At 40.9% G+C, this 17218-nt stretch overlaps 3 protein-coding genes across 5 annotated transcripts; 1 reads left to right on the top strand and 2 right to left on the bottom strand.

Annotated features, from left to right (window-relative positions):
• Positions 1 to 481: 481 nt before the first annotated feature.
• On the bottom strand, positions 482 to 10509 carry mcoln3a (mucolipin TRP cation channel 3a). Of its 2 annotated transcripts, none has more exons than XM_069511955.1 (13): positions 10371 to 10509; positions 9690 to 9906; positions 9411 to 9578; positions 9152 to 9305; positions 8771 to 8852; positions 8585 to 8681; positions 7924 to 8023; positions 7588 to 7700; positions 2029 to 2178; positions 1725 to 1826; positions 1315 to 1437; positions 1141 to 1239; positions 482 to 907 (listed from the first exon to the last, which is right to left on the bottom strand). In XM_069511955.1, exons 2-13 carry the CDS (start codon positions 9900 to 9902, stop codon positions 764 to 766), a joined length of 1545 nt encoding a protein of 514 aa, XP_069368056.1. In that variant the 5' UTR covers positions 9903 to 9906; positions 10371 to 10509; the 3' UTR covers positions 482 to 763. The 2 variants fall into 2 exon arrangements, with proteins under 2 accessions (XP_069368056.1, XP_019954915.2); XM_020099356.2 differs by having other exon boundaries at positions 1033 to 1239; positions 10371 to 10508.
• Positions 2535 to 6763, top strand: LOC109637167 (7-alpha-hydroxycholest-4-en-3-one 12-alpha-hydroxylase-like). The gene has a single exon (XM_020099367.2). The coding sequence runs from the start codon at positions 4664 to 4666 to the stop codon at positions 6197 to 6199; it is 1536 nt and encodes a 511-aa protein (XP_019954926.1). The 5' UTR covers positions 2535 to 4663; the 3' UTR covers positions 6200 to 6763.
• A 516-nt stretch (positions 10510 to 11025) lies between the features above and the next one.
• bcl10 (BCL10 immune signaling adaptor) lies at positions 11026 to 16767 on the bottom strand. Of its 2 annotated transcripts, none has more exons than XM_020100167.2 (3): positions 13830 to 16767; positions 12516 to 12804; positions 11026 to 12399 (listed from the first exon to the last, which is right to left on the bottom strand). In XM_020100167.2, the coding sequence occupies exons 1-3, from the start codon at positions 13878 to 13880 to the stop codon at positions 11990 to 11992; spliced, it is 750 nt and encodes a 249-aa protein (XP_019955726.1). In that variant the 5' UTR covers positions 13881 to 16767; the 3' UTR covers positions 11026 to 11989. The 2 variants fall into 2 exon arrangements, with proteins under 2 accessions (XP_019955726.1, XP_019955735.1); XM_020100176.2 differs by having other exon boundaries at positions 11026 to 12396.
• Between the last annotated feature and the right edge of the window lie 451 nt (positions 16768 to 17218).

Genomic DNA, 17218 nt, shown 5'->3' with positions numbered 1-17218 from the left:
ACCTTCAGCGCTTTCCTTTATAGATTCAGTTTTTATAAAAAATGCTTTAGTCCATTCTGTCTTCTCCTTTTCAACAGAGTTGACTCACAGGCTGAGACAGAAACACAATGGAATAGCAGTAGAGTGCATACCTATGGTGGCCCAGAGAGCTCAATGCACATTAAGAAAACAACTTCAAGGCAAATGTTTCTGACCAGTGTCTGTTTGCACCGGGGTTTCTGTATTTGCACGTGTCGTGACTCTTAATTTGTTTTTTTTTAAATTTGTAGTGCGTTGAGCTCTCTCGGCCACCCTAACAAAATGTGCGGGTAATCTGTCCCGACCACAGACATTGAGAATAGTTTATAGAAAAAGCCAATCTTCTCCCTCATTGTGTCATTTGCTGTTGATAATTTAATAACCAGTTAAAAAACCCTTTAAACACTCACAAGGAATAACACACATGCAACAGAAATCAAATAATTCCCTCAAACATCACAACTTGAGGTAAAATGTATTTATTCGTTCAATCAATCATTACACAATCAACAACAAAATACTGCTATTAGTTTGAAGCTTTAATGTAGTTTCTGCTGTTAATCGCTCCTATTACTGGATTTGAAGGACCAATGAAGCTGACTTTATTCTCAACACTTCCACTTTATTCTCAAAATGCAAAAGGAAAAGTCTTCCTCCTTTAGTTTTTCCCCCTTATACCTGGTCCGGATACTCTTCTGTACTCTTGGCCAACACCCGTCTAAGGCACATGCCACATCCCATCACTTCATCCGAAGCAGCAGAACGGAGACATGCAGCAGCTGGACGCTGGCTCCTCATCAGTTTGGTACCTTCCAGACTCAGGATGGTCCCTGCACTCGGCTATGAAGGCCTGAAGCTGGGACACTGGCACCTTGTCCTGCTGGTGATGCTGTAAAAAGAAAGGTTGTGCAGTCATTAGGCCGGACCAGTGCAAAGATAACATCAGTGTTCAGCAATATACAGCACTGATGCTATGGTGTATATTGGAAGGTGAGACAGGCTACTCAGTCTGACCTTGATGGTCTCGTAGGTGTCATTGATGAGAGCGATGAACAGGCTGAGCACCATGTAGATGAAGAGTGAGATGAAGGAATAGAGGTAGAGTCTGCTGAAAAGCCATACCATGTAGCTCTTGCCTCGCATCCTCAGGAAGGTGGCATACATGTCGTCCCCATTGATAAGGGAGAAGAGGCACTCTGTAACCCTGTCGAGTGTCCGGAACTGGAAAAAAAGACATTTTGATTATTGATTGAGCAACACAATATTTTGCATAGAATATGATTGTGATTTTTGTACCTTGTCATGGTAAGGCCCGAGCACAATCCAACCACAGAAGCAGTAGCCCAGGTAGATCATGGCTGCACAGCAGCAGAATCGGATCACATTTGGGAACGCTGCTCTCAGGGTTAAGATTAAGATCTAGAATGGAATAAAAAGTCTTCAGTTCAGTTATTACATCTGCAAAGAAGTTTGTCTTAATCTGTGTTTGTTTGTTAATTACCAGGATTACGCAAATACTACTGGATGGGTCACAACAAAATTTGATGGAAGGATGTGTTGTGGATCAGGAAGGAACCCATTCATTTTTCCAGGAATTGTTTCTTCACTAATGAGTGAAATTCTAGTTTCTGATGTGCATTTTCTAGGTTTGACAGGCTAGCTGATGCTGATTTAAATTGAAAGTGCAGCAATGAAGAAGTTCTTACATTGTATTTCCTAAAGAAACCAAGGTAACGAATCACACCGACCCAGACAAGCATTGTGGCAGTTCCCAGCAGGATACTGCACACATCATAGTTTGTCAGGAACTGCAACATAGGATAAAGAACAGAATTAGTAAAAACCAGGTCAATTTCATAAATCAAGCCACAAACATAGACATGTATTAATGTTTCCAAAACTACATAGTAGACCATTTATCTGTGCAGGTTTGTATTTACCCTCAGGCTAACTTTCCTGCTGTGAATAATATTTGAGACTATAGAAAATGAAGCTCAATGAAAAACAAACCTTTGTCTGTATTCCAATTTTGAGCGCTGACCCAGCGATGGACAATGTGTCGCTGACAATGATGAGGATATACCAACCATTCACGAACTCCATGCGGTCCGACCAGGTGACAGTTTTATTGTAGTGTGCTTGGAAGAATGCATTGAACTCCTGCGTATAAGAGATATTAGCACATTGTAAAAACACATCAATTAAACCAATACGCTCAATAATTCACATTCATAGTAGGTGTGTTCAAAGAGCATCGACACTCAAATTTTTCCTTGCCTCACAATTTTGACTAGAAAATACAGTACATTAGGAATAGGAATATGTTCCTGGACATTACCATTACCATAACAGTGCCCACATTTATGGCAGCAGCATTATATTGACACGTTCTTGTGTACACAAACCAAAAAACAGTGTATGATCAGATCTTCAGCATCTGGAGCATTTTGCCCATGTATGTGATTTTAATGAAGAGGCAGACAGATGATGGACAACACTCACAGGACAGAAGATGAGAAGATGGTCTGAACTTTTGTGACAGCTTACTCAAAAAGTCTGAGGAGCTGTAGAAATGTCATGTAAATCTGTCATTTTACGTAATGCAGTTATTAATGTGAACTAACAGACAGTGGATTAAGGTCATGCATTGAAATAAGAATTGAATGGCTGCCTCCATAAAATCTGGTATTTATATTCGCAGAATTAACATCTTTAATTTAACATTAAAAAGCTGTTAAGGTCAAAACAACAATTCAATAAACCTTGTATAAACAAAACTTGTTGCTTTGTTGTCCAATGAGATGTATGAACCAATAGGTGGTGCTATAGTCACAGAGACCAAAGCCTCTTGCACGTATAACTGCTCAATGACCTTTGCAAATGGTTTGTATTTATAGATATTTTTCAGATCCAATAAATTTGTTGCTGCCACATCACACAACATAAAACAACAGGCAGGCTCATCCCGGGTTCAGTAAGTGCATCACATCACGAGGGACAGAAAATGTACAGGGGTGGGGTTATGCCATATTTATAGGTCTATAAATGTGAGATGTGCAAACACCATGGGTGGTGTGTTCCATTTAATATCACCTAATCAGAACATTTCGGTTAGGGATGGGGGTAAGGGTCAGTTAATTGACAGTATCTGTAAATCATATTACCATTCTGACAATCAGAACAACAATATAAGAGAAAACCAACCAGCAGAGAAGAAAGCCTCACACTGGCTGTGCTCTCCTTATCACCTGATGTATGCCTGCAGACATTTCTCACATTGAGCTGTGACACAAATACTAAACATGACCATGAACCTTCTCTGCAGGATTCTGAAATAAATTGCTGCTTATTTTTTAGGTGCCTTTACCATCTTATCATAACCTCTTTATGGTGTGTCCTTATTTTAAATGTATTGGTGGCCAGTGCGGATTCCCAGAGGGATCGAAATGCTACAAAGAAAAATGCTACTTGCTAGGCTAAAGGCCAAACTCGGGAGAGTTTGTTCCTTGCCAACTCCAGAGGTCTGTACTACGAAGCAGGATTTGCGGTTATCAGGTTAACTTCAGGGGTTCTCAGTCCGACGAAGCTCGTTCACTTTGCATCGGGTTAAATCCCCATGGTAACCTATTTGTGTGGGACACAATCCTGGATGTGTCTCCTCGTCCCTGTCGCGCTTCACAAAAACTGACGTTCACGTTTATTCAGTTATTGATCAATGATGTCAGATCATGAATCCGGATCATTCCAGTCACTTTAACCCTGATGTCCTGCCTGTGTGTGTCACGTTACGTATCATGTTGTGTGTGAACTGCATGCATGCAAAATTTATATTTTTTTCAATTTGTTTACATTTGTGCCTCCTAAACTTTAGAGCGAATGAAACAAACACAAAGTAAACTTCAAGTCCTGTAGCCTATGTGTCCTAATAACTTCCGATTAGTGTTGGTAATTATTGTTAATGTGTAATGTGAGTGAAGGTCAGCGGGGGAGAGAGGAGGGAGGGCATGCAGCAGGGTGATATGGCATGGAACATAGCCAAAACCAATACGTTTCAATACATTTTCTGTTAATTGCCCAGCCCTATCCACTTCCTGTTAATATTGTCTTGCTCTTTGCATTAATGGGGGTGGGTGGCGAATATATGTTTTAAAGTTGGTTGCTGTGTTTATCTTTACTCTTTTATTGTGCCGCAACTGCTCCAGGTTAGGTTGCAGACACATGGTATGCCTACACATTTCATTGACAAAAGGAGATAAGATAAGATAAGATGTACCTATATTAATCCTTCCTAGAGGTAACTTATTACTACTTTATGGTGAATGTTGAACAGTGAAAGTATGACCGAATGTGATTGTCTTCTTGTGAACCTTGCCCCACCTAACTGGTTGTGTGCCATCAACATAGAACATTTATGTGAACTTTCACCACAAATCCACATTATTGGCCGACTGTTGGTTGTCTGGCTATTCATCTATTCTCACTCTGAACACAGTAGTTAAATGTTAAATTGTTTTCCTCATGGATTATGCAATCCCGTGAAGACCAAAATTGATCCCACATGAAAGGGAGGAGCAAAATTTCTCTTCATCATAGTGAATGTGGAACTTAACTCCAAATCACCCTGTGGCTGTTACAGGAATCAGTCATGGGACTGCTGCTCCCTCTCCTTCTTGGTTTACTCTCCTGTCTGATCGGAGGACTGTACTTACTTGGTGTGTTTCGACAGCACCGACCAGGAGAACCCCCTTTGGATAAGGGGCTCATCCCTTGGCTGGGTCATGTCTTGGAGTTTCGCAGGAACACATTGAAATTCATCGAGAGGATGAAGCAAAAACATGGCGATGTGTTCACAGTGCAGCTGGGAGGGTTTTATATCACATTCCTTCAAGATCCTCTGTCGTTTGGGGCATTTGTTAAGGAGAGTCGCGAAAAACTGGACTTCAGGCCGTTTGCTAAACATCTGGTGCACAGAGTGTTTGGTTATGTGGCAGAGGAGGAAGACCACAGTATTCTCCAGGTCACCAGCAACAAGCACCTCAAGGGGGACGGTCTGAAGGTATTGACACAAGCTATGATGAATAATTTACAGAATCTGATGCTGCGTGAAATCGGCTCAGCAGCTGATCAAGGCAGCTGGAAAGAAGATGGACTTTTTATGTACAGCTACAATATCCTTTTCAGAGCCGGCTACTTATCCCTGTATGGCAATGCACCTCCCAAGTCAGAAGAAAGTGAGGAGAAAGCCAAAGAGAAAGACAGAACTGAATCTGAAGCCTTGTTTAAAGAGTTTCGTAAATATGACCAACTCTTCCCCAACCTGGCTTACGGGGTCCTTTCACCGAGGCAAAGGTTGGAAGCAAAGAGGCTGACGGAACTATTCTGGAACACTCTGTCGGTGCAGAAGATGAAGATGAAGGACGACATCAGCGGCTGGATCTGGGACATGCAGCAGTTTCGAGAGGAGAGGGGTATGAAGGAGTCAATGATCAGCAAGTACATGTTTGTGCTTCTCTGGGCCTCTCAGGGCAACACAGGTCCTTCTGCATTCTGGCTGCTCCTCTACCTCATGAAACACCCAGAAGCCATGAGGGCAGTGAAGGAAGAGCTAGATCAGGTTCTGAAGGAATCAGGGCAGGAAGCCAGACGTGATGGCCCTTCGATCAACCTGACCTATGAAATGCTGAAGAAAACACCCGTCCTGGACAGTGCTTTGGAAGAGACCCTCCGACTCTCTGCTGCACCTGTCCTCACCAGAGCTGTGCTCCAGGATATGACCCTCAAGATGGCAGATGGGCGTGAATATTTCATACGCAAAGGTGACAGAATGGCTATGTTTCCTTATGGTGCTGTTCACACTGACCCAGAGATCCACCCTGACCCACTTTCATTCAAATATGACCGCTTTCTGAATCCTGACGGGAGCAAGAAAACAGACTTCTACAAGAATGGGAAGAAGGTGAAGTTTTACACCATGCCCTGGGGTGCTGGGGTCTCCATGTGTCCCGGGCGTTTCTTTGCCTCTAATGAGGTGAAGCAGTTTGTTTTCCTGGTGTTGGTTTACTTTGAGATTGAGCTGAAGAATCCTGAGGAGAAAATACCTGAATTTGACTTCAGCCGATGGGGCTTTGGGTCCATGCAGCCTAACAGAGAGGTCCAGTTTCGATACCGACTTAGATTTTAAACCAGCTCTGTCAAAATGATTAGTTGATGGTTATGATTCTGATCATCTCTTTCATTAACTTCAACTTTCATTATATATCCGAGAAATATCAGATTTCAGTTTTACATTAATTACCCCATCATATAATGGTGTGGGTTTAAAATTGTATGTGTTCTAATGCATCTTTAACTATTTTGTGGGAGAGATTAATTTCCAGCCTAAATAGTAGCCAATTCTAAATTAGACAATGCACTAGATGCACATATTCAATTTTCAGCTGTGATGTGATAGATAGCTGCAAACAGGATTTGGGAATATACATTATGAGTGTGAGAAAATAAAACAAAAATGTTCATGATTACTGTTGTTAAGATTATTATTAGTATTGCTATTATAATTGTTATTATTAGTAGAATTAATATCCAGCTTTTTCCCCCTTTTGCATCACTTTTATTACACTTTTGTAATGTGTGTCTGTGGTAGGTTGGCATAAATGGTCTTATTGGATTACTATAACATGTTAACATGTAAACTCTCTGTTAAACTGCTATGTATTTTGGAAAATTAAATCGTTTGAAACCATCAGGAAGATTGTTCAGCGTTTGTATTTTGTACAATTTTCTCACTCAGACAGCTGCTCTGATGTGTGTTGAAATTAAAAATTATGATGATGAAGTGCCATATAGAATTCTTGTACCTTTTCAATGCTCTATATGGCTATTCCAGTGGAGACCTGCTGAGGTCATATACTCACATTTAATAATAAGATATCTAGTTGTTAAATCAAGGAGACAATATACTTTATGCTATATTGTTTAAGAAAATGATCAAATTTAATTGGTCAAGCCAGGGGCAGATCCAGGAATGGGGCCAAGGGGTCACTGGCAGTGCTGTGCCAGGTTGCAGATAAAAAAAAGTTCAAAGTTCAGTTCATATAGATAAAAATGAAGTAGTTCACGTTCAAGTTCATATGTTTGGGATGATTTAGGCGACCAACTTACAATCATGTTTTAGTTAGTAATCGATGGTGTTGGACCATGAATGCTCCGTTCACTTTAACACTGAGTACTGGCTGCACCCGTCACGTCTCGTGTTGCAATGAGCGTGTAAATCAAACAAGGTAAGCTTTATGTACTGATTAGGCCCTGATAACTTGTGATGAGGGTTTATTAGTTAAAGTGAGAGCAGGAGAGTGGAGGGGGACACAGGAAACTCCCACACGGCACAAACCAACCTTTCACTGATCTCACTGTGTGTGTTGATCTAAGCAATTGAGCCCCGGGGCCTGTGTGTGTGTGTGTGTGTGTGTGTGTGTGTGTGTGTGTGCTGAGTAAATAACAACTCGTGTTTTCAATCGGCTGATAACTAAAGGCACCAGACTTGCGTTCATGTTAAAATTCGTAACTTACAATCTGGAGTTGGATGCCCTTGATGACAGACCTGATGCAGAGGATGAGAGAGGTGAGGCAGGCAAGGATGACCACAGAGTCAAACCAGAGGAGGAGATAATCGTACTTCCCAGCTGAAAATGAAAACCACATGTTAAAGTTTGCTCTTAAATGGCTGAGACATAAAAAATGTCTTGGAAAAACCAGGTGCTATAGGTTCAATCATTTAGTCAAAGAGTAATGTCACTGTGCCCCTTGTGGGCTTTTCAAAACCACTATGACAGATTTGAGATAGATTTTCAGATTGTCAGATTTTGTGTGGGTGCACCTGACAGCCCGAGTTGGGTAAAAACTCACAAGTGCCCTCAACGTTCCAGTCTCTGCATTCATAAATTCTGACATCGTATTCAACAGTCACCATTATCTTTCCACTGTGTGCATGGTTGTCAAACATGATCTGTGGAAAAAAACAAGGGTAAGTCATTTGTCAGTGATTTTTTATTCCGAGCATGGAAACATAGACTGTATATAAAGATATTCGACATGTCTTTACTTCCTCCTACGATCCAGAAATGAATTAAAATGTTCCGGATATGAACGGCGCCATCTTACCCATTTGAAACCAGAGTCTGCACAGTGGAGGGATTGTGTCAATACAAGCACTTGACTAATTGCAAGTCAGTCTCAGCCGTCAATCATTGTGTTTCACCCTGGTTTTTATGGCATCAAAAATGAAAATATTTTTCAGCTAAATTTATTAATCAAACGTGAACTTTGACTTTTGGTTTGGTCCAACATAGTAGAGGCCAGATTTATGACCCTATAGTGTAGCCAGCCACCAGGGGACAATCAAGACGCTTTGGCTTAAATTTTGGGGCGCAGTCATGTTGTCCATCTTAACAGCAACATAATGAACATCTTTATGCAAATGTAATAATGCGATGTAGCCAACAATTACTTGATAAACAAACCATAAAGCACAAATCTGAGTGTGGCAGTTTTCAATCATGTCACCAACCATTATATAGAAGTCATAACAGTCTGGTAGCTCATGGTGCCGCACAGTCTGCAGATTGATGGTTTTCAGCGTGAGGTAGATGTTCACTGATAACAGCCTACACACACACACACACACACACACACACACATTAACAGGCAGCACTAACATCACCTGGCATCAAACCTGTATTTTCAGTTTAGTCACCTTTTGAAGTCCAAGGAGAAGTTGAAGTGTGTGAGCGAACTGCTGTTGTCAAGCGTCTGCTCGGGGTAAATGGACGTACAGTCTGTGAGGAGGAAATACAGACAACGGTTCAACATTTAGTTACATTTAATTTTGTTCTGCAAGGGAACTATTTCACATTCAAACCAGGCACGAGCTTCCTCTTTTACCCGAGTCACAAATATATTCCACAGTGTGATTATGTTCCATTGTCGACATGAATCAGCTTCTATAAATACATTTCATTCAAAAACAGTATACAACCCATTGTATCTGCTGAGATTAAATACACAGGTTATACAGCCAGTTGAGACTCTGAATAAATGTTTTTTGCTGTCTTTAAGCAGTTTTGTGCTTTGGTACCTTTATCAATATGTGGATCAATGTCGAAGGTCTCATTTCCAGGATCAATGCTGCTGTTTCTGTAAAATTCTTGACAGAGAGACAGAGGAGTGTTCTCCCCGTCAACCCTCTCATATGCAAGATTACCTACTGTCAGGTTTTGGAGACGGATATACTGAAAAGAAAAATGAGAAAAGGCATCACATACATTTTTTTCCATAACATAAAATTTGCCATGAAGTCCTCATGTGACATGATATTTATCTACATTTTTCAATACCCGGTTGATGACGTAGTAGATGTGATCATAAACATCTGCTTTTGTGTAAAGTGCGTAGCCTCCAAGCCGGTGATCTTTGTATCCTTTGAGGAACAGATGTCTGAAGGCCATGAGATTCTCATCTTTGAACGTGACCATCATCTCGTTGCTCAGGCCGAAAGACACTAACTGATCAGGGACAAAAAATACAAAATTAAAGAATACAACAATGTGCAGATGAGATACATTGTCCCTCTGTTCGTATTTGTAGAGTGAAATATAAAGGATATTATACGTTACCTGGATTGTGATAATAGCAATTTTCACTATTTGCAACACCAGCTTCCATGGTTTGCGACCCCTGGCTCTGTATTTCTCACAGGGGTTCATGAAAAAGTATTTGAGCCTTCGCCTGAAATCTTCCACGACCTTGGTCTCCAGAATTTCAGCACTCCACCTGCAGTGGCCATTCTGCATCCTCCCCTCTGACCTCCGAGGCTGAGAGTCCTCCATAATACTGAGGGCAGTGCAGAAAAGAAGAATACACCTTTAGTTGTGCTTGTCTTCATATGTTTTTTTTGTTTCAGCATACTTTAGAATTTTGCCGAAGGGGAGGTGAAGGGATTTAGCCATTCCAGTCATTCTGATGTTTATCAAACTGGTTCTCCTGCAGAAGTTAGCTGATGTCATTCTGTCTCGACTAAGATACTCTCTCATGCAAACTGAATGAATCAAAATAAGCAGCTAAAGCTAAAAAATGCTAAGAATATTTTTTCTGTGTCATTTTACCATTCTGTGGGAATCCTGCCCGCCACAGCTCGCAGATTTAAAATCCCAACGACAAACAGGTTCTTACATAGTAAATGCTATTAAATACTCCTTTCTAGGATTTACATATATTACTGAGAATAAAACTCCCACAATTTTAAATAAAGTTAAGATACAATTTTATAAAATAGCAATAATAAATTAGTGATTTACCTGCCGACGCCTCCAGTGCACCAGCCGCAGAGCAACTAGTACAACAGTGGCGTGATGTGTGCGAGGACGAGACAGTGCAGACAAAAGCCGTCACCACGATGACACATCCCTCTGCGTCCAATTTTTCCAAAACACAGACAGAGCTCACAGTCACACCATCGCTGCAAATCCAGACGCTGATATTGAATGTGCAACGGCAAAGAGGTTCTGTTTTCAACCCCGTCTGTTCATAAGCAACACTACACAAACACAACTGAAGGGATTTCCACAAAACCAGGTGGAAGGATGTAGTATATGTCGAGGAAGAACTTGTTCAATTTAGAGTAGGTGCAGATCCAAGAATGTTTTAATCACTTTATTTAAGTTGCTACAATTTCCCAGGGAATAATGATATTATGGATATTGATGAAAAATATCAGGCACATTTAAGGAACAACTTTCTATGAGTGTGTTAAATTTGGTGCAGCATAATTGAATTTAAAAGGGCTGTTGTGCGCTCTACTGAGTGCCACTGTTAAGTTTTGAACATTCATCAAGAACTATGAAAAGCCAGTCAGATAATTTATAAACAATTTCTCAATGTCACCTCAATTATGTGTCTTCTCTAAATGAAATAAGTTATTTTCCACCAACAAAGGACAAAAGAAAAGTCAAATTCATACAGAAAACCTTTAGTATGAGATACATTGTACAAGACGTTTAACACAGTAAAAAGCAGTACATTGTGTGTATTTCACCATATTTTCTGTAGTGATAAAACATCTAAATGACTTTTTCTTGACTTAATGCTGCATAGAAACAAGTATAAAACACTTGAAGCTGCACGGCTCTGGTCAAAGACAGCGTTTCGTAAGATCTTATAAGAAAGACATATAGTTTATTCTCAAGTAGTCAATCCAGTGTATGTGACATATTTTCTCTCATTTCACATAAACTAGCAGCCGTGTCCTCACAATATACAGTTTATCAGGAAATCACACCTTTGTTGGGAGAAATGAAAGAGTTACATTCATAATAATATAATAAATTCAGACCTTTATGGCTCTTCATTGTTCGGTGAAATTGATTAGTTTTTGTTTTTTTTGAGACTTTTTGACATAAAGCCAGTATATTATATTATAGTATATTAACAGAGATTGTATTTTTTTATGTGGTATCGAATAACTTCATTGAGTATAGAAAACCAAGAATTACTGAAAGATTGCATTAAATGTATGCACACTTATTGTCGATACATAAATATTTTCTTCCACTTTAAACTGTTTTTACTTAGGAACAGTTCTTGCACATTTAACTAAAAAGAGTGAATTAGAAAGATATGCACTTTATATGGATATTCTCAAAACTAAGGTATTATTTTGGCCTCATCCCAATACTACAGAAACAAATTGGCTACAGTAATAACACGACCCCGTCCCCAGAGACAAAATGTCTGTAATTTCTATGCAATAAGCTGATCACTATAGGGCTAACATGTTCAATATTCCATGTGCAGCCATTTCTCACAAATTCCCTAATCACATGCAAGAGCGACACCAAAAGGACGTGTCTGAGTTGAGTTGAGTAATTGCGGTCTGTGCCAGTTTGTCCCATGTGAACTGTCTAATTGAGGTGTGAGGTTAAAACATGTTAGGGTGTGACGTTGGGGTCAGCGAGCGCGACCGCAGGGGCTGGAAGTTTGGGTCCCCGCCACTGCTGCTGCACCCCGACGCTCCGACATCTATGTTGGAGGGGGACTCAACAATCACATCATCGGGCAGCGGAGGAGCTCCAGGGTCTCCCGGCCTCGGGAGGCTGGAGGAGGTAGTGGAGGAAGCTACAGCAATGCTAGCAACAGCCACGGAGGACAGGTCCCCACCTGTCTGTAACAACGGCAGGTTGAGTGGGCCGACTATGTCTGAGGAGGAAGGGCTTCGTTCTCCGTCTGGGTGGAAAAGCAGGGTGGAGTTGTTTGAAAATGTTGCGGGGATGTCACTGGTCGAGCTTGGAGAGCAAAGCTTGCTGTCAGAAGAGGAACTGGAAGCCCCTGCTGTGGCGTGATGGATAAAGAGAGGAAAGTGGGGAGAGAATTTGAATAAAACCATCAAGAATATGGAATAGATTTTAAAAAACACAACAGATTTCATCATGATGTGGCTTATTCACCCTTGAGAAACTCGATCTTCTCATTTTTGGCCTTTTGCACCTCGTCTGTGATCCTGGTGATGATAAAGTTTTGTGAGCGCATCTCCCGAATGGAATCAATCAAGACGTCCAGGCCCCGAGGATTTTCGGCAAGGATGTCCAACAACATGGCCGTCCTCTTGGTCTGCGTGGTCCTGCAGCTGATTTCCTCTGCATCGTCCCGTGTCAGGATCCTGCGAGAGCGCAGGAAGTCGACATGACGCTCGGCCCTGATCTTGTCACAGAGGTAGTGCCGCAGTCTGGTCAGTACCTGGCAAATCCATAGCAGGAGAGGAAGAAGTAGAACAAAGCGAGCAAGGAACTAAATCTCAGAAAAATGCTGGGTTATTTCAGCTACTCAAACTCCAAGATGAGCCTGTTGAGCCATTTATCTGGGCTTTGCACAGGAAGTTGGGTAGTTTTTGTGTAATCCAGGTGCTGGTTTAGTGGTTGAGATAATAGAGAGGTACAGTATTGAGTATTGCATATATACGATATATATCTATATGTATATATAGATATATATCTTTAGAATATGTGAAAAACGTCAGTTGTGTTTTTTACTTTTCTCATTCTCTGTATCTCACTTTCTCTCTCGCTTGTTTTATAAATGAGATTAAAAAATATCACTTTGACAACTCAGCTGTCCCGCTCTGCACATGCAGGTATAGGCCAAGGGTGAGAAGGCGGGGCCTAAGCCACCGAACCTTTAGAATAAATCCAAATATACATATACTGGTGGTGGCAAACACCTGCTAACATCTAAATGGTGCCGTGCAGAATGTACAAGGGATATTCACCATCTTGTCCTGTATGCTTAAATGATTGTGTGTGTGTGACCGACTGACAATCAGACGGTACCGTTGATTGGGTCGACCTGTAACCAAAACACCAGGCCGGTGTGTCCTTGAGCAAGGCACCAAACCGTAACTTATGTTTGATGGAAAATTTGAACTATTATGAACCAAAATGTGGAAAGATCATTAAACCCATTTTGATGTGTTGGATTAAACCAGTGTGTGGTCTAGTTATTCTTTGGTGTCCAGCTTTCAGCTTCTGGGGATGTTTTTTAATAGGGCCAACAAATCCTAACACACGCACACACGCACGCGCGCACACACACACACACACACACACACAAACACGTGTGTGTGTTTCATTTCCTCCTTACACAGGCCAAGGTTGAGCCAAGTGTGATCATATACTGATAAAAACATCATTACCCCCCCCCCCACCCATCCACCCACACACACACACACACACACACACACACACAGACTGACCTTTCATACTCACGTCTTTTTTGATCTCTGCCATCTCATCTTCAGTGATCAGAGGAACATCCATTCCTCTCTCACGCAAACTTTAAATCCAGGTGTTCCGGGTAACGAGTGTCGACGTGAACGCGTTAATCAGCCGCAAATAACAAGCTACAATACATCGATGAATGAATAGCGAGCGTCAGTCGGTTCGGTTCATGATTATAAGTCGTTTAAAGAGTTCGAGCCCACTCTCCATTCAAATTCTCTGTCTCTAGAAGCCACAGGAAATAAAAACAGTTCCCGGACTTCCTGATTGTGTCCGGAAGATTTTTTTTTTAGGTCAGCGCGAGACAAGAAGCAGAAACAGTTTCTCTTTATTTCTGTTTTAAAATGTTAAAATTAACGTTTAACGCAACGGGACACTGATACACAACTTTCATCGTCCGGACTCGTGCTCCTTGATTTCAAGTTTTATAGTGTTTCTGATACAGGTGGAGTGCTGTTCTGATGAGCCCCACTAGGTGGCGCTGCCGAGCAAGACAAGTTCATTTCTGTTGCACATTTCAACAGGAAGGGAATTAAAATGACTTTATTTCAAATATAAGATGACAAATTATTAAAACAACAGAGAAGAAGCGGTTATAAAGACAGTACAAATGGTTGAATAAAGAACAAAAAGTAGTGGACAAGTAGAAACAATGATCATTGACTTCCAGTGTTTCTTATTCAGGTGAAGTGATAATCTGATGACAAATACAAGAATCAACATAGGATAAGAAAAAAGAAGCATCTATAAAGAAAATGAAACGAGCTGAATAAAGAATAAAAACTTAGTGGACGAGTTAAGACTGTGTCAACTGATCTCAAGTGTCAGTTTTTTTATACAGGTGAAGTGTTATTCTGATGAGCTCCACTAGGTGACGCTGCTGAACCTCCTCTGCACACAGTTCATTTCACATATTCTAGGGAGCCCTCAGAACCCTGGTAAACATATTGGTAAACAAGCAACACAATTATAGCCACAACACAATGGATAGGAACTAAAGCACAACAGAGACGAGTTTTAAACACTTTGTTTGTACAATGTTGGTCTGCAAAGTAGTAACTAGTAACTGCAACTACAAGTACCTCAAGTAATTTATAATCTTTTATCAAATGTTCCATATTTTGTAAGTATATGCTAGTGCTGTTTGAAATGATCTCTGCCTCGCTATTGGTCAGATATAACAACACCTATGTGCTTTTATAGGTCATGGTTTTGACTCACCAGTCAAAGCTCAACATTGATTTGTGTTGTTTACCATGTTTATTGATCTTAATATGAAGCTGGAAGGTCATGGCCTGTGCTCTCACGCAGTTAGCAGTATCTGTAAACAATAAAAGAGCACAGAGAGCATGGAGTCCTACAAAGACCAGTAAACTTTGAATAAATTGTAAAATGGCAAAACAATATTTTCCTTTCCCTCTGATCATGATATACCACCATCTGTTTGAGGACAGTTGCTCCCTGAGGAGATGGTTGTCTGGCTTGTTTTGTCATGTTCTGCAATCTAATATGCACTGTGTATCAGGAAAACACCATCTTCGAGCAGAGAGATATCCTTACTTATTTGGAATCAGACACAAGTCTGTTTATTTCGCCCTGGGGTTTTTTTTTCGGCGTAATGATAATGGTTTGAAAGAGAAGGGGAAATACAGGCTCCGATATCACTGTGACTGCTGATGCATCCCAGTAATTTCTGGGGGAGAATTACAAAAGAAACACTGCCCTTTAAATGTCAGGTGTTAAAAGGTCAGGTTGTGCGTACATCAGCCTCTTTACACAAGAGAAACATATTTGGTAAATGTCAACAAAGCGTCTGCAGAAACTGACAATACATGCTCCAAAAAAGGCTTCATATTAATTCTCTTCATTCATGTTGAACAGCAGAGAGCAGAAGCCTGGAAATAATGTCGAATCAGCAGTGAGATTTTAACATAAACACAAAGTACTGACTCGGGAGTGGGCTCCACAGGGAACAGAAGACGGACAAAGGGAATCATTTATAGAAATGACGTAACTGGATTTGGATTCATATCTAGACCCGTCTGTGGCACAGAGTATGACCTGCTCCTACATAAGCAGAAAGAGTTTCTCTCAGACCCACTGTGGATTTACACATTAGAGATTAGCATGAATCTTTACATTATCGCAAAAATTACCTGTTTATATGTGTTTCTTCTTTTCTCCAACTGGTCATCATCTCGACCATCTGCCCACCCACCGTCTCCACATCCCATTAATGTCCCATCATGTCCAAGGGACAACTACATGTGGACTAATGTAATTACAGTAGGATGGCTCAGAGTATAGAGTAGAAGGGGATAACAAAGACAACAAAGGCCTTGTCTCCATAACAGGATCATCTGCAGGATGGGTAAATGTTGCATAATGTCTCTTATAAAATAAGTAAATCAATCTTTACAGTTGCAATGGATGACCACAGGAACTCAGCAGCAAGATGAGGGAAACCACGTAAAATGTGGTCTTTTAATTCATTAATGTTTAATTCTTATTTGGTACATTATACATTTGTTTTCTTTCCAAGAGATATATGATTTACACCACGATTGGCTCTACTTAGCAGGAACAATTACTTCTTCCGCACAATTATTTCCAAGATGCAGCATTTAAAATCTCCCCTTTAGTGCAGATTTGTTTGTGTGACCAAAATTAATCTATGTGAGTTTAATTTTGTTGACCTTTTCTCAATTTATGAAATTAGCAAACATGTGTTTCCCCCTGCCCTAAATCTTTAGCCTTAAAAAGTTCAACCTTGAAAAGCCAGTCCAGAAAGAAGCCCAGGGAACACCTTTGACTGAAAAGAGCTAGCCTATAGCATTTTCCATGCTAGATAGCATTTTAGGTTAGCCGAGCCTGTGGAATCACGAGCCTGTGGAATCAAGAGCCTGTGGAATCACGTTCATGAGATGTAGTGCATGCGGATGCCTGCTTGCTCACCTGGTAGCATTAGCAAATCACCTGTTGCACTTAAACTTTCCCTATTGGTCATTTGGTTGGCAGTGGCTGGTATGTGCAATGTCTATGGAGATTAAAACAACACAACACTCAGCGATTTCCAGGAATCAGTGGACGGACCCAGCTCACGCATGTTTGCTCCTCATCTGCCTGAGCTGGCTCTGACTCAAACTGGCTCTGGATACCTCAGTTAGATAAGATGGAGGATGTGCCTGTCTTCCCTGGTCGGCCTCTTGTTCACACAGGTTGAAATGAAAGGAACGATTTTTTTATTCTTTCCCTGATCGTTTTCATTGTTCTTTGATGTAGATAAAAGAAGAAGCTTTTTTATCCTGGCAGCTGTTTCAAAGAGACCTGCAACGTTCATCCTGAGAGGAATGTTGCCGCAGGCGTCGCTCAAGCTT

The sequence above is a fragment of the Paralichthys olivaceus genome, chromosome 16 (genome assembly GCF_024713975.1).
Source record: "Paralichthys olivaceus isolate ysfri-2021 chromosome 16, ASM2471397v2, whole genome shotgun sequence".
Lineage (NCBI taxonomy): Eukaryota > Metazoa > Chordata > Actinopteri > Pleuronectiformes > Paralichthyidae > Paralichthys > Paralichthys olivaceus.
Note: the sequence above shows the minus strand (reverse complement) of the source record. Positions and strands in the feature narration are given on the sequence as shown.